This window comes from Bubalus bubalis, chromosome 23 (assembly GCF_019923935.1).
Source record: "Bubalus bubalis isolate 160015118507 breed Murrah chromosome 23, NDDB_SH_1, whole genome shotgun sequence".
NCBI lineage: Eukaryota > Metazoa > Chordata > Mammalia > Artiodactyla > Bovidae > Bubalus > Bubalus bubalis.
Genome location: NC_059179.1, coordinates 23024453 through 23045683, shown reverse-complemented (window position 1 = coordinate 23045683; position 21231 = coordinate 23024453). Strand labels below are relative to the sequence as shown.

The 21231-nt window shown below is 49.3% G+C and overlaps 1 protein-coding gene and 1 non-coding gene across 9 annotated transcripts in view; one reads left to right on the top strand and one right to left on the bottom strand.

Annotated features, from left to right (window-relative positions):
- Nucleotides 1–130: 130 nt before the first annotated feature.
- PPRC1 (PPARG related coactivator 1) overlaps nucleotides 131–21231 on the bottom strand; it is a 28572-nt gene continuing 7471 nt past the window's right edge. For 2 of the 8 annotated variants that reach the window (XM_044935216.2, XM_044935217.2), the window contains exons 3-15: nucleotides 10246–10434; nucleotides 9609–9755; nucleotides 9388–9489; nucleotides 6370–9274; nucleotides 6026–6079; nucleotides 5156–5213; nucleotides 4308–4378; nucleotides 2608–3337; nucleotides 1490–1636; nucleotides 1315–1381; nucleotides 1070–1191; nucleotides 677–828; nucleotides 131–385 (exon numbers count right to left, since the gene is read on the bottom strand). In XM_044935216.2, coding sequence (XP_044791151.2) covers nucleotides 282–385; nucleotides 677–828; nucleotides 1070–1191; nucleotides 1315–1381; nucleotides 1490–1636; nucleotides 2608–3337; nucleotides 4308–4378; nucleotides 5156–5213; nucleotides 6026–6079; nucleotides 6370–9274; nucleotides 9388–9489; nucleotides 9609–9755; nucleotides 10246–10434 — 4848 coding nt within the window. In that variant the 3' untranslated portion in view covers nucleotides 131–281. Of the gene's footprint in view, nucleotides 386–676; nucleotides 829–1069; nucleotides 1192–1314; nucleotides 1382–1489; nucleotides 1637–2607; nucleotides 3338–4307; nucleotides 4379–5155; nucleotides 5214–6025; nucleotides 6080–6369; nucleotides 9275–9387; nucleotides 9490–9608; nucleotides 9756–10245; nucleotides 10435–13165; nucleotides 13392–13888; nucleotides 15293–21231 lie in introns of those variants that run through there. The other 6 variants (XM_044935214.2, XM_006053129.4, XM_044935215.2 and 3 more) reach the window with 6 other exon arrangements.
- On the top strand, nucleotides 15066–15181 carry LOC112581678. The gene has a single exon (XR_003106299.1). It is a non-coding gene; the product is annotated as a small nucleolar RNA SNORD22 (small nucleolar RNA).

The window sequence follows — 21231 nt, the reverse complement described above, 5'->3', positions numbered from 1 at the left end:
CACTTGGCAGTTCTCTCTAGTTCATGTTTATTAGTCTGCACTGGGGGAACCCCTCAACCCATCCATCTTACACAGGAATGCAAGTTAATGTGTTTCAAAGCCTATTATAAAAAACAAATACCACTTAAAATCTGATGTATTACATTTTTATTTCACTTTTTTCCATTTCTTTAGAAAACAGTCATCTCCTCGCTAGCAGCTCTCTCCCCTAAACTGGGGGAGGGGAATGGAGGAGGTTGGGCACCTCCAAAGAAAAGGGGATGGGGGAGAAGGGCCCAGGGTTACCTCCTGAGGTTCTTCTGGGCCTGTTTCAACAATGTGTCAAAGTCAAGAGAATCAAATTTGCTCTTTACAGGAGCAGGGTCAAAGTCTTCCCGGTTGGAGTCTACAAAGGTAGAGAGAGACAAACATCAAGGTCTCTTTGAGTACACCTCCCAGCCACAGGGTCCTCAAATGGCCAGCTACCTCTCTTCTCTTAATGGATGGAGCTAAAATCTCCTGAATTTTAAGTCAAAAGACAGGAAAGCCCCCATTTCTCCTCTCATCCTACCCTTTAAGCCCTTCATGTGTTACAGGAAGACAAGTCTGCCTTACTAACCCCCCTTCTCAAAAGGCTGGGGACTCTTCCAGGGAGGAGATGGAGTATACCAAAGGCTCAGGGCCTCCCTCCACTCACCAAGATCAGAATAGCTTCTCTTGCAGAACTGCCTGCGGCCCCCAAAGCAGAGATCAAAGGGCTGTTCATCCGCCTGCCTCAGCTTGTGGCCACTCTCGATGGCTGCAAATGCCTCCTCGGCATAGCGGTAAGTGACGAAGCCATAGTTGTCACTAGAAGGCAGGGTGAGACAGAGGCTGAGATGGCTATCTGGGCACATGCCATGGAGAAGAGACAGCTCCCCAGGGTACAGGGACTGGAGAGGTCCTTCTCATTCCCCAAATGGCCAACCCTCTGACTGTAGAGATGAAGGTATCCTACACTGCCCAGCACACCAGAGCAATCAGGAAAGACAAAGCACTGAGACAGATAATGGGACAGGAAGGACATCCTGACCTTAGGGCCCAACCTCACCCTTGGACACGGAAGTGGATGGTGCATTCCTCAATCTCCCCAAAAACAGAGAACCTCTGTTTCAGCTCTGACCGAGTCATGCGGCCAGGTATCTTCCCAATGAAGACCACTCTTCTTTCTTCCTATGTTGGGTCAAGGAAAATTAACACACCATGAGCCAAAGCCATAGCTGCAAATGGCTCTGTGAGCTCACGTCATGGCTCAGGGACAAGCCCTCTCCTCCTAGAACCTGTTCCTCTACTCACTATTGCACGCTCCTTCTGCAGAACTCTCTGCCTTTGGTAATGGTCATGTGAACGATAAGAACTGTACCTGCCAAGAGAAAAAGGTGCTGTCAGCCCCCTAGACATTAGGCAGCTCAAGTCTCAACTCTTAGGCTCTTGCAGCCCAGATGTACCAACTCCCTGAAAACATGCTCACCGCCGCCTCCTGTCACTTCTCCGGCGAGGAGATGGAGAGCGGGACCGGCTTCGGGAACTAGATGATGAGGAGGAGGAAGATGAGGAGGAAGATGAGGAGGAAGAGGAAGAGCATCTCCGGGAACGTCCAGAGGAACTGCAACTGGACCTAGAGAACAAAAGATCACACAGAAATGATGGGAGGAGTGCAGGTATCATTCACTTACCTCACCTTGGCCCCAGCCCCGCCTCCCTGTCAGGAAGCTCAGGACCAAAGGCAGAGAAAAGCAGAGGAGGTGCAGAAGAAAAGCGAACTGAGAACCTTGTGAACTTTACATGTTCTAGAGTATCTGGGCATTGATCTTATTTATTGTCAATTATGCAATTAAAAAGAATATCTAACAAGTCAGAAAGAATAAAAACAATAGAGACTCAGAGATAAAGGGCTGGGCCCTAGGTATTACAACGAGCCGGGGGATCGGGGGTGTAAGGGAGAAGTGGGAGGGCGGGCAGGCCCATGTCTCTGGAATCCTGCTCGCCTCATGTCTCACAGGAGTACTATGATTATGGCATTAAGGGGAGGTGACTGTGCTAGATCTGTAGTAGACGACATACCTGAAGATAAGCTTCACCATCAAAAACCAAGAATTCTTCACTGATGAAGTGGAAAAATTTGGGTCTATTATAGAGAAAACGGTACTCCCAAAAAGATGAGGCCACAGTGACACCCAAAGGACACCAGACTCTTTCCTCAACAGATGATTAAAGGAAGGATTATTTGCCATTAACAATCCCCTAGCCCACCATCCCACATCTACCGGAAAAATACAAGAAATAAGGACTGATACAGTGCAAAGGAATCAACATGGTCAAGACCAAACCCTAACGGTTTCTCCCAAGGCAGGTCTCTAGGAAGCAGATCTCAGAGATATCCCAATCTCCAACAGGAGACAGAAGCTATCTTTTCACAGCTTGCCTCCTTCAAATCCAAGAAAAGGGAAGAAGACAAAAGCCAAAGACAGAAATAGAAAAGCCTTAGTGCCTGAAAGTTCATCAAACTCAATGTGCAAAAGCTTTCAGAGTAAGCCAGAGGAGAGAACTTCCAAAGCGGAGAGAACCTAACAGGCCATCAGAGCTCACCTTCGCCACCTCTTGTGTGGGGGGGAGAGGGACCGGGACCGGGACCGGGATCGGGATGAGGAAGACGACGATGAGGATGAGGAGGAAGATGCTTCGCTGGTCCGGGTGGACCCAGAGCTCAGAGAACGGCTGCTGCGGCCACGGCGGCCTTGCCAGCCCCGGCTTGGGGGGCTGGCTGACCTGCAGGCTTTTCGGTAACAGCGCACTGACTGCTGCTTGGCTGAGGGATCAGGGAGGGTCCTAGTGTTCGTGTCATTCCGGCAGGGTGAGGCCTCAGGGGACAGCAAGGCAGACGGGGCAAGGCAAGGAGTTTGGGGATCTGCCTGCTCTTTGCTAGTCCTGTGATCAAGTGGCTTCTGGGAGGCAGCTGTGCCTGGAGGCACAGAGGTGACTGAGCCCAGGGACAAGACAGGCTTGATGGTGATATCCTGATGGCGTTTGACGTTCCATCGGGAGCCCACCTCTGGAATGACTAGGGCAGGCGTCTTTTTTGGGGGGGTCCTGCTCCGAACACAATAGTCATGGTCCCCAGAGCCCACATGGACTGGACTAGGGCCACGGACCCCTTCGTGGAGGCGGGCTGCAGCTGGATGTTTGGCCTCTGTAACTCCTTCAGGCTTCAGGGTTCCCTCCTGGGCGGTGGACTTAGGAGATTTGGCTTTGGCCAGAAGAGAGACAGCAGCCAGGGGCTTCCATAACTGATGGGGAGGGGTAGCTGGAGGGGTGAGCCCTGTGAGGGGAGGGAGGATGGAGATAGCAGGATGAGATCCGATTCTACACTTCTGAACACTGTGTATACAGGCTCCAGAGACCCCCACTTCATTTCACAAAGTGTACTAACACTGATCAGCAGCCCAACTTCTCCCACTGTTACAACTGCTCCGTCCCATGAGCTCCCCATCTTGGAGAGCAGCAACAGAAACCCAACTAGCTAGAGTCCTCCTGAACCTCTCATTGCCCAAACCCGGCTGGTGGCCAGGTCCTGTCTGTTCTACCTCTTCATTCTTAGACTCACCCCCTGACCATGGCACTGACTGACTTCCTGGCTGCGTTTTCCCTGAACTCATGTAATCATCTAATAATCTCCTACCTCGAACAACACACCTGTCCACCTGTCTTCTACATTCCCGCTGGAGGAAGCACTCTAAAACCAAACTGGTAAGGCTTTTTCAATTGCTTCTTCAACGTACAATATAAAGTCCAACCAGCTTAACATGGCCAAGTTCCCATAACTTGGCCTCCTACTTAACACCCCAGCTTTCTCTCTTCTGAGCTCTGCCCACCACCCTGATCAGCCACTACACTCCAGCCAAAACGAACCACTCACCATTTCCCAAAACATACCAATACCAGGCTGGCTCTGTTTCTTCAGTAAACTCAAGCTGTTCCAACAACCTCAAATGCCCCTGGTGTCAGTGATTTTCTCAAGCCTCCAATTTGAGGATTACCTTCTGTATAACCCTGTTCTGACAGTCCCTCTTCAGACCCCACTGTAAACCAAACGGGTTTCTTTGACACACAACCTCTGATACTCGACGTGCTCATCTGTTTACACATCTGCCCCCTGGACTGTGAGAACCTCGAGGACGACGATCAGATTTCCGTATCCCCAACATCTACACACACTTACTGCAGAGCGGGCTCTACAAACATTTGCTGCTTAAACTAATCAAAGGCAGAGTTCCCCACCCTGAACCCACCTGCCACGTTGGCCAGTTCTGGGGCTTGTAACCGGTCTAGGGGCCTCTTCTCCTGGGGAGTGTCAACGCTGCTGGCGGGGGGAAAAGGGAAAGCCTGGTTCATTGCCTCCTCAACATCTGCTTTCCTCATGAAGCAACAGGAAAGGGGGACGTGCAGAGAGGAATGGGGGGCACAAACTGTCCCAATCATTCTCCTCCAGCACAAAAAGGGTCTTAGTGACTGAACTTTATGTAAGTTGGGTCTCAGCTCTGTCCAATTTCTGGAGGCAGGCTGACTATGACCTTGATACCCCCCACCTCCTCCAAGCCAGGAGCCTCTTGTGCCCAGCTCAAACCAACCCAAAATCAATGTGGAGGAAAATATGCTTGGCAGAAGAGGACGGGGTATCATGAACATGGAAAAAAAAAAAAAAAAAAGGCCTCTTGGTACTGGAAGATTGGGGAACAAGGAGGTCCAGGATACCTGTGTCCTCCAAGGAGTCAGGGAGCCCTAGCCATGAACATCCTCCCCCATTTTTTCTTATACCATCAGCAGTGTTTTGAGCAACCTTAAAGCCTGTTAAATAAAGGAAAGAAACCCCCCAAAACACAACTCGCCAGAACATAAAAGGCATCACCATTTGAAACCCCAGACTGGAATCAGCCAGAGGATGGTTCATATATATCCTCCTATGTATCACCCAAGACAATGCTCAGTAGTGATGGGCTGAGCCGAGGGTGTGGAACAGGGAAAGACTTTAGAGCTGACTAAATGTCCCTTAACAGAGGCATCCAGTTGACAGTCCTGGAGCGCCGGCCGGCTGCTGACCAACAGCTGTAGGGTAACTCACTCATGTCCCCATACTTACCCTGAGTTTCCTACAGCCAGGCTGTCAGCAGGAGCCGGGGGAGGGCACTCCTTTTTGGCTGCAAAGAAACCATACTAGTTAAAAGCCCAACCAGACGTTCCATACTGAGGAGGCACAGAAACGCTGGCTTTAAGACGCAAAGGAGGAAAATCCATTTTGCCTACATACTCCTTTGGGGTCTCCCCAAAGAAATCCATTCTCCTCCAGTGGGTACCCAAGAACTATTTTTAATTATGTCTCTTCTGCTTAAAAACAAGCACACACTCCACCGAATCTGAGACTGAGTCCCAACTCCTAAGTCTAGCATTCCAGGTTCTATATAATCCACCTTATTAACTTGCTAGTCTTATAAGCTACTCTCTCTCGATCTACACTTGTACTTTGCCTTGTTCTACAGATACCTATTGTCAATTCAGGAGTCATTTCTGCAGACTCCTCTCCCCAGTTAGATCATAAGCTCCTTGAGAACACGATATAGCATCATCCTCTGCAGCACCTAGATCCACACTTGTACTGAGAAGCTGAACTAGCCATTGCCTTTTAAATACACCATATGTGACCTTTCCTGCACCTCTGCCTTTATTCACCACATGCAGGCTCTCTGAATTCCTGTCTTCCAAGGCTCAGCTGGAGAACTAATTCCCTCTAGAAAAATGTCCCCAATTCACTTGGATCTCCCCATCCATCCACTCTTTATAGTTCTTGTCATGCTATACCCTCTCCCTGGCTTGGACTGCCATCAATGGGATTGTCTTCCCATTCCAATTAGGGGGCCACTCTAGTGGCAGAGACTCCCCTTCTCCCTCCTCCCAGTTTAAGCAACTACAGGGCTGGGCCCAAAAGAAACATCAACAAAAAGGGTTTCCTCACCTTCTGATTTCTCAAATTGCTCCAGCAGACTGGACAGGTCCGACGCCTCAATTCCTGTGGAAGCACACAACACAGGATTGGAAACCTACCCCTATCCACTGAGCACACAGGTCCCAAAACTTCCAAAACACCTCGCTTCTCTCCTTATGCACCCCCTGCCCACTGTGATAAATAAACCAGGGAAGCCACACTCCCTGAGAAAGAGAATCAAACCAACCAGACTTCTCTCTCTCAAGAATTCTAACAAAGGCCAGCCCCATCGAGGCTTATCCTGTTTTATGGAGGACACTCCTCACACAATTCCCACACCATTCTTCACACCAACTGAACTGTGTGGCACTCACCAATCTCACTGATGAAAGCCTGCACCACGGCCTCAGGACCCTGGGTACGCGGGGCAGGTAGAAAGGACAGTTTCCTTAGACGGGCTGGGTGGACAGCAGGCAGTTTGGTGGTAGTGCTCTGCCTTGGTGCCGGTGTGGGAACAGCCTTGGCAACAGGAGAGGGTGGTTTCTCCTTGGGCCTAGTCTCCTGCGGCTCAGGCTTTAGCCTCTCTGATGCAGGCTCCTCAACAGCCACATTCTCAGCAGACACACACGGTGGAGCCTTGATCCGAGGGCTGTGCACCGGGGAGGACGCCTTGTGTTTCAGATGGGGAGATGCAGGCACTGGCTTGACCTCCACCTTGGTGGGCTCTGTCTGTGGAGCTCCCTGGCCAGCTGCCCCAAGACTGAGGGGAGGAGCCATCGGCACAGCTGGCACACTTTCAGGAGAGCCAGCTGGGATGCCACCAGGCTCCACCTTGGGTGGGGGGACAGCTCTTCCAACTGAGGTTAGAGGCAATGGAGGTGGGGGAACAGCAGGCCAGAATGGAGGGTGTTGCAGCCCTGGGCCCCATCCCAAGGGCCCGTAGGTACAGTTGGAATTATAAGGTGGGACTGGGGCAGGAGGAGGTACCCAAGGCACATTGCAAGTGGGGGGCACAGCAAAGGCACCTGGAGTACCAGACACTAGGGGCACCGTTGGTGGGGGGGGCAGGCAAGGATAGCCAGAAGGGGACACGGGAGGATAACAAGGCCAGGGTGGCACAGGGGCATAGCGAGTATAGGGATCAGGTGGCACTGGCCCCAGAGACATCGGAACACTAGGAGGCTGCAGGGGTGGTGGGGGCAGATTGGGCACAGCTTGCCCATTTGTGGGAAGGGGCAGTGCAGGAGTCATGCCCAGCCCACCCGTGGGAAAAGGCAGAGCAGTGGGCATTGTGGGGGGCATGGGCTGCACAGCAGGAGGTAGCGGTCTTGCTGGCAGCAGTTTCTCTTGGGATGGCACCTGCTCAGTAGGAGCTGAGGCCATAGGTTTGGTCGCAGGTGGCTCAGGACTAGGAGAGGCAGGGCTGGGGCCCACAGACCCAAAGCAAGCCTCAGGAGCCGCCTCAGGACTTCTCTGTGGAGCTGTCTTCTTGGCTGGGGCTGGAGGGATGACAAGACAAGGGATGTCTGCCAGCCCTGTGGGAGTTTCTGGGAGGCTGGGCCACTTCCCAGCTGGAGGCTGAGGGGTCCTCTCTTCGGCCTCTGGCTGGCGCTGCTGCCTTCGTCGCCGGTACTCAGATAGGCTAAGAGGCCGAGGCCTGACTTCCTGGGTTGTGGTACTGGTACCAGTTTCTCCCTTCAGAGAACCTACAACCTCCCTGACTTCAGGACTGTTGGCCTTTGGGGGCTCTGAGGACTCTGATTCCAGGAGGAGCTGGGCACCTGGATTCCTCTGGGCTGATGATACTGCACCACGTCTGGGATCAGTTGGCCTAGACTTAACTAGTACAGGGTCAACTGGAGACAGGTCATTGGGAATAGAGTCAACCTGTACTGACTTGACCAGGACAGGGTCAACTGGAGGCAAGTCGTCTGAGATGGGAACAACCACTGCAGGGTCAGCTGCTGCTGATTCAGCCAGGACTGGATCAGCTGGGAGGGGGTCAACCAGCTCTGAGTTCGCTGAAGCAACGTTAGTTAGCACAGGGTCAACAGGTTCAGTGTCAGTCGCAGTGGGACCAGGGTCAACTACAGTGGAATCAGCTTCAACAGAGTCAAGTGGCATGGGGTCAGCTTGAGCAGAGTCAACCAGTGAGAGATGCGTTGAAACAGGGTTGGCTTGGATAGCGTCAACCAGGCGAGGGCAGAGATCTACAGGATCTGCTTTAGCAGGACTAGCTTGCTCAGTACTGCTCTCCAAGTTCGCAGAGCTGGGTTTCTCCAAGGCAGCTGCCCAGGCCCGAGCCCAAGCCCGGGGCTTCCCTCTACCATGGGGAGGCCCAACCTCTCTTTGAAGGTCCTCTTGAGGCAGGCTGCCTCCCTGAGAGGTCACCTCTGGAACAGCTGTAGACTGCCCACGAGAGGCCGACCTCAGCCTCCTGGTGTAGCCCTCTGCACAGGCAGCTGGCTGCTCCTTGCTCTTCTTCCTCCTGCCCTTTCGAGCCCTCTGGGAACTTAGCATGGCGTTGGCTGGCGGGTTCTGAGGCCCCTTGGGCGCCACTGGCTCCATGACCTCCCTGGGCTCCAACATGGAGGCTGCCTCCAACTTTTCCTTTGAGTCCAGTGACAAGCCCTCATCCTCAGGGCAGAGGGTTTCCTTGGGAACAGCAACCTCTGTCTCTACCTCTAGTGACGGCATGAGCAGCTGCAAGGCTGGACTGACCTCTAGTGTGTCATCCAGGAGCACAGGCTGGGGGCCAGCAGGGATCTGTCGCACCACAACTGGGATCTCCAGGTCATTGCCAGCTGTGGCCGCCTGACCCACAATCTCCAGCACCACACAATCCTCAGGCAGTGTCAAGTCATCTGGCTGCTCCTGAAGCTCATCCTCGAGCGCCGTCAGGTGGGTGAGGTTGGGTAAGCAGTACGGGTGCATGGCCCGCACCAGCTCACTCAAGGAGGAGATGCTCTCGTCTCCAGCTGCCTGTACTGCCATCTCTGCTGCTGCTGCTGTTTTCTCTTCCTCCTCAGGACAGGCTAGGTGCATGGGGAAGTCCGGGATGCTGCTCACAGAGTTGTTAAGCTCCCCAGCAAGCATCTCACTGCTGAAGCCAGCCAGCTCCTCCTCTTCCTCCCCATCACTACGCTGCTGGGGAGGAGGGGACTGGCCCCAGCGGGTTCTTGACCTTGGGGGTCTCCAATTAGGAAGCTTAGGGGAGGAGGTCTCCAAGAAGGAAGGTGGAGAGAAGTCCCAAGGGGGATCTGCGAGCGCCATCTCAACCTACAGGATAGAAAACAAGACATAGGCGTTTTCTCCAGGAATATATTTTTCAGGCCTGTCCCCACATATTCCTCCCCCCCGGGAGTCTATGTGGCTCCCTAGGGCAGGCTTACCCCACTTACTCTACTACTGCCTGTGCTGGGCCCCAGCGGGTCAGTTGGGGTGATGAGGTCACGTTCTGGGGGTGTCCGAGAGAGGCTGAGCAACCTGTGCAGCTAAAAGGGAGAAAAAGACCTGAGATGAGTCTGTGTTTCAGAACTTTATGAGTAGGCCCACGGATGTGGTTCTAACCTTTGCACCAACCACACACCTCTTCCCCATGTCCCACACTTACAGAGGAGCCCTCCCGAGGTGACACGAGCAGCTCCGAGTCAGGAATGCTGTCAAATGGAGACAGGTTCTCAGAATCTGCATTGTCCAAGATCTCCGTCAGAGCTGTGAGCAGCGACACTTCATTCTGGTCCTCCAGAGATAATCTGCTCTGTTCAGGAAAGACAATAGGAAGGTACCACCACCATCCTAACCAAGCCACTGAGAAGGACTAGATGCCAGGAGAATCCCTCTCCTGGGCTCAATTCAGCTAAATTTGCCAGAAAGAGACATGAGTACCAGGGAGCATAGGTTCCAATCTCATTTACTACCATCCACCACCTCTCTAGTATCAACAGAGACCTGTCAAAATTGAGTCTTGAGTTTGTTTCATACTCTCTCCACCCTCAGTTAAGATGTGGGATGTTCAGTAGACAGCCCTTGACTAAGCTGGAACTGGACTCAAGACAAAGATTAGAACCCTCTGGACATAAAAGTCAGGGGCCCAGGCAGGGAGAAAGGCTGTGGACTATATCAAGTCTTCCAGGGCATACTTTTATATGGGACACAGCCCATGTCTCACCTAGAAATAAAAACCCACTTCAAGGACTCAGGTTGAGTATCCAGGAATTAAGGTTCTGGAAGTCATAGCCCCAGCTCACCTCTCCAAGGCTACCAAAATCTTCAATGAGGGAGATGAGAGAGGCATCCATATAGCTGTGCATGGTCCCCAGCAGCGCCCCATCCTGCAGTATCAGCTCCTCCATCTCCAGGTCCTTGTCCCTCAAACAGGGGCCCAGCCGAGACAGACTGACAAAGCCAGAATCATCGCCCTCCTCGTGCAGCAGCGCCTGGGGCAAAAAAGGATAAGGTTAGAAAGGCCCCCTGGGCAGCTATTGACACACTCTGTAAACCAGGTGCCCAGCCCTCCGCCAGTGGCCTCGGACTCAGCAGGAGCCCCACTACAGCCATGCCTCTGGACTTCCTGGGCAAAAAAAAGTTTAGACTCCATCTAGAAATACTTGGAGCCCACGAAGTTGATAAATCGGGGAGTAAAAACCTCAAAAATACCAAGATTGTTCGGAAGAGTCATCTGCCGGCAATGATGAAGACAGACATTCTGAGGAACACACCGAAGGACAGGAGGTCAGCAAGCCAGCTATTCCAACGACAACCAGCTTACCTCCCTCAAATCCCACTTATGCCTCTGTTCTCTGCTTAGCTCAAATCCTAATCTCAACCACCATGAGTGATAGTCACATTTATTTCCAATTTCTGTGCTGAAGGCACTAGAGTGTGCCACCCAACCTCTCAAAGGTAGTTGCAAGGGAAAAGTCTCTTCCCTGCCCAGTCAGAGCAAAAGAAGAGAAAGCTTGATTCTGTGGACAGGCAAGCCCCACCCCATCTCTTCCCTGAGAAGGAGCAACATCTTCAGCCTTGTCAGGCAGGGAGCCGCCCGCCCAGGCCTGTCAAAGAGTGTGGGTGTGGGCAGGGCTAGAAGTGCCTGGAAGGGCTGGGGAGGCCAAGTGTAGAGGTATCTCCCCTAGAAGAAACTATAGATGATGCAAAGGCTGGAGAAGAGGAACAAACATGGATGAGCCAGTCTCCCCTCTCCTCTGGCAGCAAAGGGAAACTCGGTACCTCTTCTAAAAGAAAAAAAAAGCAACAGGTGTGATGCACCCTCCCTACCTTCCCAATCAAGCCAGAGTTACAATTCCCAATGAGAGGAGAGGATACCTAGGGACACTTAGGAGGCCAGGCCTCCCAAAGATGAAGAGAAAGGTGGCAGGTTTTAGGCACTCACTCCTCCCAGGCCTTCACAATCCTATAATTACAAATAGCACCTGAACAGCACCTGCCTCAGCAAACACTTCTAGGTGAGCAAAAAGGCTGCACCTCAACTTGCCTTGCCACCTACCTGACCCAGCCATTAAGCTGGAATCCCAAGATGATGCCCCAGCTTTATGAACCACTCATCACCACTTCCATCTGACAGGTACTGGAAACCCAGTCAGAGAACACCCTCTTCATCTGACCTCACCCATCCCTCCCCCCCAACCCCCAAACAGCACAGCTCCCAGAGTACCAAGGATCATGGAGGGGCTAAGCCCAGGCTAAGAGTGTTAGCCACCAGCATCTCTAACTTTAATAACCACCCCCAACTGGTCTTCCCACAGCCAGACTGTCCCTGCAGGGTTCAAAATCAGCTACAAACTTGAAAATACACATTTAATCCTTGAGACCCTCCCTAGTCCCCTCCAAGGGTATTTTCCTGCTCTCAGCATTAGGTTTAAGTACTTCAATGGATTACAGTGGTCCTGGTATCCCCCACCAGACTCCTCCAGGGTGTCTTCTCTCACCACTCTCTCTGGCCACACCAGACATACAGGTTTCTCCAATAAGCCATGTTCTCTCCCACCTCAAGGCCTTCACCCATTATTCCCTGGGAGGAAAGCTCCTCCTTCCCCCTCCCCCATAGTCTCACTTCAAAATGTCTCTTCCCAGACCCTGCAAGGTAAATTACTACTGCTCATTATATAATATGCTGCACTTTCTTTTTGTCTCACTCCTCATCATTTATTGTCTAATGTGATAAAGACATAGGATCCTGGAGGACAGGGGCCATGTGTGATTTACCACAATATCCCATGTTTGAACATAATGGAATCTCAATACCTGGCTAACTGGACTAGCTTCCACATATTCATCTTTGTGTGTATTTGTGGTGAACAATTTCTCCATGAGACCTTCTCCAATTCCAAACAACCACCTAACTTGGATTACAGTTGGATCATAGATCCTTCCTGCCTTTCCCCCAAAGGGGTGGGGTGGGCAGCACCAGCCCCACAGCATGTGGCCTCTGAGAAAATAAGAGAAGAGGGGGTGGGCAGCTTCCAAGTTAGCCCCAGAAGCCATCTTCCCCCTCCAAGGCCTGAATTGCTCTGCTAGAACTGATATTACCCGGCAGCCTGCAGCCCAACTCCCACCTAGAAACCGAAAAAAAAAAAAAAAAAAAAAAGGCTTTCAAGGACTCAGCTTAATTGCTTGAGAGAGATAACAGTCCAAACTAAGTCTTGCCCACCTCCACTGTGGGTGGGAACTTTTAAGAAGCCCTGTTGAAGAGTAGGACGATAAAGAACTGAAGACCAAGAAAAAAAGATTATGACAGAATTTCCCCCCTCACTCAATAAACGTTCAACTAGTGTTGAATAGTTCTCAAATCGCCTCCAACTTTTGTCATCCCCAGAAAAAACTCCAGAAAAGCTTAAACACAAACCATCTCAATTTATATATCAATTCACAGGAACAGGCCTTAGCTGCCTTCTCCAGAGATGTTGGAGGAAAAGCGAGGAAGCGAGGATTCCCTTTCTTTACCTAAGCCTGCCACATGTAAATGTTGATACCTCCCATACCCCTTGAATTAGGAGGCAGGACTACAAGCAAACAAAACGCCAGCGCCTGTGACTCACAAGCCACCCCAAGCCGGTCGGACAGAAGCCGCCACTAGCTCACTCCACAGCCCTTCAACCTCAGCCCTCTACCCTTCCCAACACACTCCGCCATCAGCAGGACTACACGCACATCTGGAAAGTCCTTCACCATCCGTCGTAGAGAGGCGAAGCGGGCCAAAGCAAAAGGAAAAAACTTCAAGGTTCTGAGCAAAGTTGATTCCAGCAGTCCCAACCTTCCTTCCCAGTCAGGGGCCCCCAGCGCCGATCGGAGATGGCGGGACCGGCTGAGACACACCCAGTTCCCGGCAGTGCGGCTCCAGCGCCGAAACCAGGTGCCGGGTAGCCTGGAGCGGGAGCCACGTGGACATCCCCTCCCCGCCCCCACGTGGACCCGCGGCCCCCCCGCCCCCGGCCCAACCCACGTGGGTGCCGGGGCCGCCTAGAGGGGGAGGGGAAGCAGACAAGTTCTCCCGGGAAAATCACTCCCCCCACCCCACGTGGCTCCGAAAAGGCACTGCGGCGCGGGGCTAGAGGCACCCCCGACTCAGCATCCTTAGAGGGAGGTCTTACTCTATTACTCTAAGTCTGAAAGCCTGATCACCCCCATACACATGCGCCAAGTTTCCGACACCCGGCTCTGCCCCTCCAGCGTTCTGGAGCAATGGCCATAAGGACCCTGCTTCTGCCAGCACATCCCCCAGCAAACGACCCAGACCCACTCGATCCAACCAGTCTCGCGCAGCCACCCGGCATCGACTCCCGAACGCTTCTTCCCTTTCCTGTGGCGTCCACGTGTCACCGCCCGGCACACGCCGCTTTGCAGCCAGCCGCGGGCCGCCCGCTAGTCTCTCACCTGCTCCCCGCCACTCACAGCGCCCACGGTGCCATATGGTGCTTGGCTCCGACTCCCCCAGCCGCTGCTGCGCACTCCACCACCAGGGTCGGGGCCGGGGCCCCCACTCGCAGGCGGCGCGATTCCGTCTCTCCGTCCCCGGCGCGCCGCCATCTTGGCCCCTGAACACCCAGCGCAGCTCTAATCGCCGGCGCCGCCTCGCCCAGCCGATTGTGGGAAGGGAACTACAACTCCCGAGAGACCATGCAAGACTACGGATCCCAGAAGACTGAGCGGTGATATCGATTTGCACCCGGGAAGACGGCACTGGGGCCTCGCGAGGGAGCCTGGGAGTAGTAGTCGCATTCAGCAGTCGTGGTACAGGCATTCCGTAATGCATGATTTTGTGTTGCGCTTGAGGACCTAGTTTCGGAGCGCGAAGGAGATATTTACCTTTTGCTCAGCTTTTTGTTTTCTTAATCTGCCCAACTGTCGGAGCGCCCTCTTTGTCTGACGTTTTACCTGCTGCTCGTTCCTTTTGCCTAGTCCAAGTGGGCCTGTGTTTTGAAATAGCACCCCCTCGTGGGCACCCGCACTCCAAGAGCTAAATCTCACCTGCTAGACTGCGGCAGGGTAATTTAAGTTTAATTTTGTTCAGTTGCCCAGCCTTGTCCGACTCTTTGCGACCCCATGGACTGCAGCACGCCAGGCACAAATTTAATCTTAAAACACCACATTTTCGGCGTCGGCTCTGAGCTACTCAGAGACCCACGCTGGCACCTCATTGCCGAATTTAGTGCCTGCTATTGCAGATCATCTTGTTATCCTCCAAAGACAACAAGCATTCTCCTGCTTTTGTTTTTCTCTGTGGAAAACTTGAGCCTCAAAACATCTTTGATGCTCTGTTTTATCCTGGAAAGCCTTTTTGGTCATCCCAGCCAAACTCGAGCCCTCCCTGAATTTCTACAGTCCATAACTCCCTCTATTATTTACTCATTTGGCATTTAGAATCTCCTTCATATTGTTTTCCTATTTTTCTTTTTTAAGTTTTGTATTACAGAAGTTTAAAATTCATTTCAAAGAGTACAAAACTGTTTAAGTAAGATACTTGGCCTCCAAATTCCAACCCCCAGATTTAAACCTTGTCACCTTTGGGATATATTTAGCCACACTTTCTGTGAATATAAAAATGTATAGGTCGTAGTGAAGAAGCATTCAAGCATTACTTTCTGTCCTAGTCCCAGAGTTTGTAAAGGTGAACCCACTGGGGCCAGCTGGAGACGAGAAAAGTTTGTTCCAGAAGGAACTGAGGAATCATAAGGACTTCTAAACATGGGAAAGGGAGAAATAAATTATTTGTTAAAAATCAGTTGCATGTTATTTTCCAGGCCTGAAGAAAAAGCCTGTATAATGAAATCTAACTCTTGGAGAACACCAAAAAGGAACTTTCAAGTTATTTTTTATACAACCTAGCTGTTCTAATTAGCATATAATCATTTCAGCCTCTCTAAATAAAAGAGGTTTGTTCTAGTTTGGTTTGGTTTTGGCCATGCTAAGTGGCTTGGGGGATATTAGTTCTCCAACCAGGGACTGAACCTGGGACCTCCCACAGTGAGAACTTAGAGTCCTAATCACTGGAATCACCTGACCACCTGGAAACTCCCCTAAGGGTTTTCCCTAAAAATAAGTGTTAGGGATAATATATTAGTCCATAGTTTGTTCCAGAAGGAACTGAGGGATCATAAGGACTTCTAAACATGGGAAACGGAGGAATAAATTATTTTCAAAAATCAGTTGTATATTTTTTCCAATTTTTAATCAATTCATTAACCAATATTTACTGAGATCTGAGTACCAGTTCCATTAAATGAATATATCATTATTTAAATGAATATTTGGGCTTCCCTTGTGGCTCAGCTGGTAAAGAATCCACCTGCAAATGAATATATAATTTAATATAATTATCATTATTTAAATTTTATTTGTGATTCCTAGTTTTTCACTATTACAAACTAAGTTACAGTGAATATTCTTATACATATATCTTTCCTTGTTTTTTGCCATGGTATCTTGGTTCCCTGACCAGGGATGGAACCCAGCCTAGCAGTAAAGCTGCAAGTCCTAACCATTGGACTGCTGGGGAATTCTTCCCTCACCTTTTTTCTTTTTTGCATTTTTGTACACTCTTTCTATGAAATAGTTTCCTTGAAAGAAGTTTGCTAAGTTAAAGGCTATATATGTGTGTGAAAGTTTTAGTGGTGTCTGCGAAAGCTTAGTGGTGTCTGACTCTTTGTGATCCCATAGACTATAGCCTGCCAGGCTCCTCTATCTGTGGAATTCTTCAGGCAAGAAAACTGGAGTGGGTAGCCATTCCCTTCTACAGAGGATCTTCCCGACCCAGGGATGGAATCCAGGTCTCCTGCATTGCAGGCAGATTCTTTACAATCTGCGCCATCAGGGAAGCCCCATATATATGTATATACATTTAAAATGTCAGTTCATTTCAGCTCAGTCACTCAATCATGTCCGACTCTTTGCGACCCCATGAATTGCAGCACGCCAGGCCTCCCTGTCTATCACCAACCCCCAGAGTTCACTCAAACTCACGTCCATCAAGTCGGTGATGCCATCCAGCCATCTCATCCTCTGCCGTCCCCTTCTCCTCCCACCCCAAATCCCTCCCAGCATCAGGGTCTTTTCCAATGAGTCAACTCTTCTCATGAGGTGGCCAAAGTATTGGAGTTTCAGCTTCAGCATCAGTCCTTCCAATGAACACCCAGGGCTGATCTCCTTTAGGATGGACTGGTTGGATCTCCTTGCAGTCCAAGGGACTCTCAAGAGTCTTCTCCAACACCATAGTTCAAAAGCATCAATTCTTTGGCGCTCAGCTTTCTTCACAGTCCAACTCTCACATCCATACATGACCACTGGAAAAACCATAGCCTTGACTAGACGGACCTTTGTTGGCAAAGTAATATCTCTGCTTTTCAATATACTATCTGCTGCTGCTGCTAAGTTGCTTCAGTCATGTCCAACTCTGTGAGACCCCAGAGATGGCAGCCCACCAGGCTCTGCCGTCCCTGGGATTCTCCAGGCAAGAACACTGGAATGGGTTGCCATTTCCTTCTCCAATGCATAAAAGTGAAAAGTGAAAGTGAAGTCGCTCAGTCGTGTCCGACTCCTAGCGACCCCATGGACTGCAGCCTACCAGGCTCCTCCGTCCATGGGATTTTCCAGGCAAGAGTACTGGAGTGGGGTGCCATTGCCTTGGTCATAACTTTCCTTCCAAGGAGTAAGCGTTTTTTAATTTCATGGCTGCAATCACCATCTGCAGTGATTTTGGAGCCCAAGAAAATAAAGTCTGACACTGTTTCCCCATCTATTTCCCATGAAGTGATGGGACCAGATGCCATGATCTTCGTTTTCTGAATGTTGAGCTTTAAGCCAACTTTTTCACTCTCCTCTTTCACTTTCATCAAGAGGCTTTTTAGTTCCTCTTCACTTTCTGCCATAACGTGGTGTCATCTGCATATCTGAGGTTATTGATATTTCTCCTGGCAATCTTGATTCCAGTTTTTGCTCTTCCAGCCCAGCATTTCTCATGATGTACTCTGCATGTAAGTTAAATAAGCAGGGTGACAATATACAGCCTTGACGTACTCCTTTTCCTATTTGGAACCAGTCTGTTGTTCTATGTCCAGTTCCAAGTGTTGCTTCCTGACCTGCATACAGGTTTCTCAAGAAGCAGGTCAGGTGGTCTGGTATTCCCATCTCTTGAAGAATTTTCCACAGTTTGTTGTGATCCACACAGTCAGTGGCTTTGGCATAGTCAATAAAGCAGAAATAGATGTTTTTCTGGAACTCTCGTGCTTTTTCCATGATCCAGTGGATGTTGGCAATTTGATCTCTGGTTCCTCTGCCTTTTCTAAAACCAGCTTGAACATCTGAAAGTTCCCGGTTTACATACTGCTGAAGCCTGGCTGGGAGAATTTTCAGTATTACTTTACTAGCCTGAGAGATGAGTGCAATTGTGCGGTAGTTTGAGCATTCTTTGGCATTGCCTTTCTTTGGGATTGGAATGAAAGCTGACCTTTTCCAGTCCTGTGGCCACTGCTGAGTTTTCCAAATTTGCTGGCATATTGAGTGCAGCACTTTCACAGCATCATCTTCCAGGATTTGAAATAGCTCAACTGGAATTCCATCACCTCCACTAGCTTTGTTCGTAGTGATGCTTTCTAAGGCCCACTTGACTTCACATTCCAGGATGTCTGGCTCTAGGTCAGTGATCACACCATCGTGATTATCTGGGTTGTGAAGATCTTTTTTGTACAGTTCTTCTGTGTATTCTTGCCACCTCTTAATATATTCTGCTTCTGCTAGGTCCATACCATTTCTGTCCTTTATCGAGCCCATCTTTGCATGAAATATTCCCTTGGTATCTCTAATTTTCTTGAAGAGATCTCTAGTCTTTCCCATTCTGTTGTTTTCCTCTATTTCTTTGCATTGATCACTGAGGAAGGCTTTCTTATCTCTCCTTGCTATTCTTTGGAACTCTGCATTCAGATGTTTATATCTTTCCTTTTCTCCTTTGCTTTTCACTTCTCTTCTTTTCACAGCTATTTGTAAGGCCTCCTCAGACAGCCATTTTGCTTTTTGCATTTCTTTTTCTTGGGGATGGTCTTGATCCCTGTCTCCTGTACAATGTCACAAACCTCCGTCCATAGTTCATCAGGCACTCTGTCTATCAGATCTAGTCCCTCAAATCTATTTCTCACTTCCACTGTATAATCATAAGGGATTTGATTTAGGTCATACCTGAATGGTCTAGTGGTTTTCCCTACTTTCTTCAATTTAAGTCTGAATTTGGCAATAAGGAGTTCATGATCTGAGCCACAGTCAGCTCCCAGTCTTGTTTTTGTTGACTGTATAGAGCTTCTCCATCTTTGGCTGCAAAGAATATAATCAATCTGATTTCGGTGTTGACCATCTGGTGATGTCCACGTGTACAGTCTTCTCTTGTGTTGTTGGAAGAGGGTGTTTGCTACGACCAGTGGGTTCTCTTGGCAAAACTCTATTAGCCTTTGCCCTGCTTCATTCTGTACTCCAAGGCCAAATTTGCCTGTTACTCCAGGTGTTTCTTGACTTCCTACTTTTGCATTCCAGTCCCCTATAATGAAAATGACATCTTTTTTGGGTGTTAGTTCTAAAATGTCTTGTAGGTCTTCATAGAATTGTTCAACTTCAGCTTCTTCAGCGTTACCTGTTGGGGCATAGGCTTGGATTATTGTGATATTGAATGGTTTGCCTTGGAAATGAACAGAGGTCATTCTGTCATTTTTGAGATTGCATCCAAGTACCGCATTTCGGACTCTTTTGTTGGCCATGATGGCTACTCCATTTCTTCTAAGGGATTCCTGCCCACAGTCATAGATATAATGGTCATCTGAGTTAAATTCACCCATTCCGGTCCATTTTAGTTCACTGATTCCTAGAATGTCGACATTCACTCTTGCCATCTCCTGTTTGACCATTTCCAATTTGCCTTGATTCATGGACCTAACATTCCACATTCCTATGCAATATTGCTCTTTACAGCATTGGACCTTGCTTCTATCACCAGTCACATCCACAACTGGGTATTGTTTGGACATTGTCAAATTGCCCTTTAGGAAGGTTGTATTAATACACATTCCCAGGTAGTTCCCTGGCAAGTCCAGTGGTTGGGACTCCACACTTCCATTGCTGGGAACACTGGTTCTATCCCTGGTTGGTTGGGAAACTAAGATCCCACATGCCACATGGTTCAGCCCAAATATTTTAAAACTAAAAAATAACACATATTCCCACCAAAAAAGTCATGAGAGGAGAGGCTCTCTCATTATGGACTGAATTATATTCATTGTTCCCTCCACCACCATGGGCAAAATTTATGTTGAAGGGCTTCACACCCAATATATTTGGAGACAGAGCCTTTAAGAAGGTAATTAAGGGTAAATGACATCATAAAAGTGGGGGTCTAATCCCCTAGGTCCAGTGTCAGAAGAGAAAGAGACACCCGAAAGCCAGGGAAAGAGGTCTCCCTAAAAACCAGCCTTGCCAGCTGACTGATCTTGAATTTCCAACGTCTAGAGCTGTGAGAAAAAAAATTTCTATTCTTTAAGCCACTTAGTCTGTGGTGTCCTGTTATGGAGGCCTGGAAAGACTCATACAACTTCCTTTCAGTTAGTTTCTTATTACTCTTTTGGGTGAAGTGAATCTGTTCTGGCAACAATAAAGTTTATTTCCAATAAACTTGGAAATAATTTGCCAATAAGAAATCAGTAAGAACCAATACAGGGTGCACAATTCTTCCTCTTTGGAAGAAACATCCTCTAATAGATGCTCTGTAAATGCTGGTGATTTGGGCACTAATTATGGTCAATATTATGATGACAAGGCTTTGGGAAGATTAATGTTTTTTTAAAAAGTAGAAAGTTGTGCCCTTTTTGCTTTATTTAGCATCTGATAAAACAATATTTACCTACATAGGGTGTACGCATGGAATATACTAAAAGAGATAAGAATGTATCTCTCCAGTACCACCTAGACAGGGGTGTTGTGGCTACTAGTCTCCTTGGCAGGCTACTAGTCTCCTGGCCTAAGGGCCAGGAAGGAAGACCTCAAAGACACTGGCTGCCAAACACTGGGTGCCCAATTCCATCTTTGCCTGACTCCATGTTCAATAAAGACTCATCTGAGTATAATAATTGACTTCCTGTATCATTTTCTATGGGGATAAAGTGTGTTGATCAAGTGAGACAAAATGACCCGTTCACATAACATCTATTTCTCAATGTGAATTAACAAGTCAGCATTCTGGTTTTATTGAATGCCTACTATGTGCCAGGCACTGTTTTAGGCACCGGAGATACAGGAATGACAAAACAGACCAACACACATGAAAAACAGCCTCCCTAACAAAGCTCACATTCTAGTGGGGAGACAATCTCCAAGTAAATGAAGAGTCAAAATAATTTCAGAGCGCCAGAAGTGCTGTCAGAAAATAAATGGGATGGGACTTCCCTGGTGGTCCAGTGATTTAGACTCCATGCTGCCAGTGCAGGGGGCACAGGTTCGATCCCTGATTGTGAACTAAGATCCTGTAGGTTGAGCATGGAGCCAAAAAGAGAGAAAGAGAATTAAATAAATGGGATGGAGAGTGTGAAAGATAAGAGGGGGTAATTTTTTTTTTTTACATGGTGTGCTCAGGTAAGGAAGAGAACATATTTGAAGTAAGACATGAACCACAAGAAAGACCTAGCCATTCAAAGAGCATTCTGTGATAAGAAGAAAAGTCAGTGCATGGGCTCTCAAGTGAGAACACA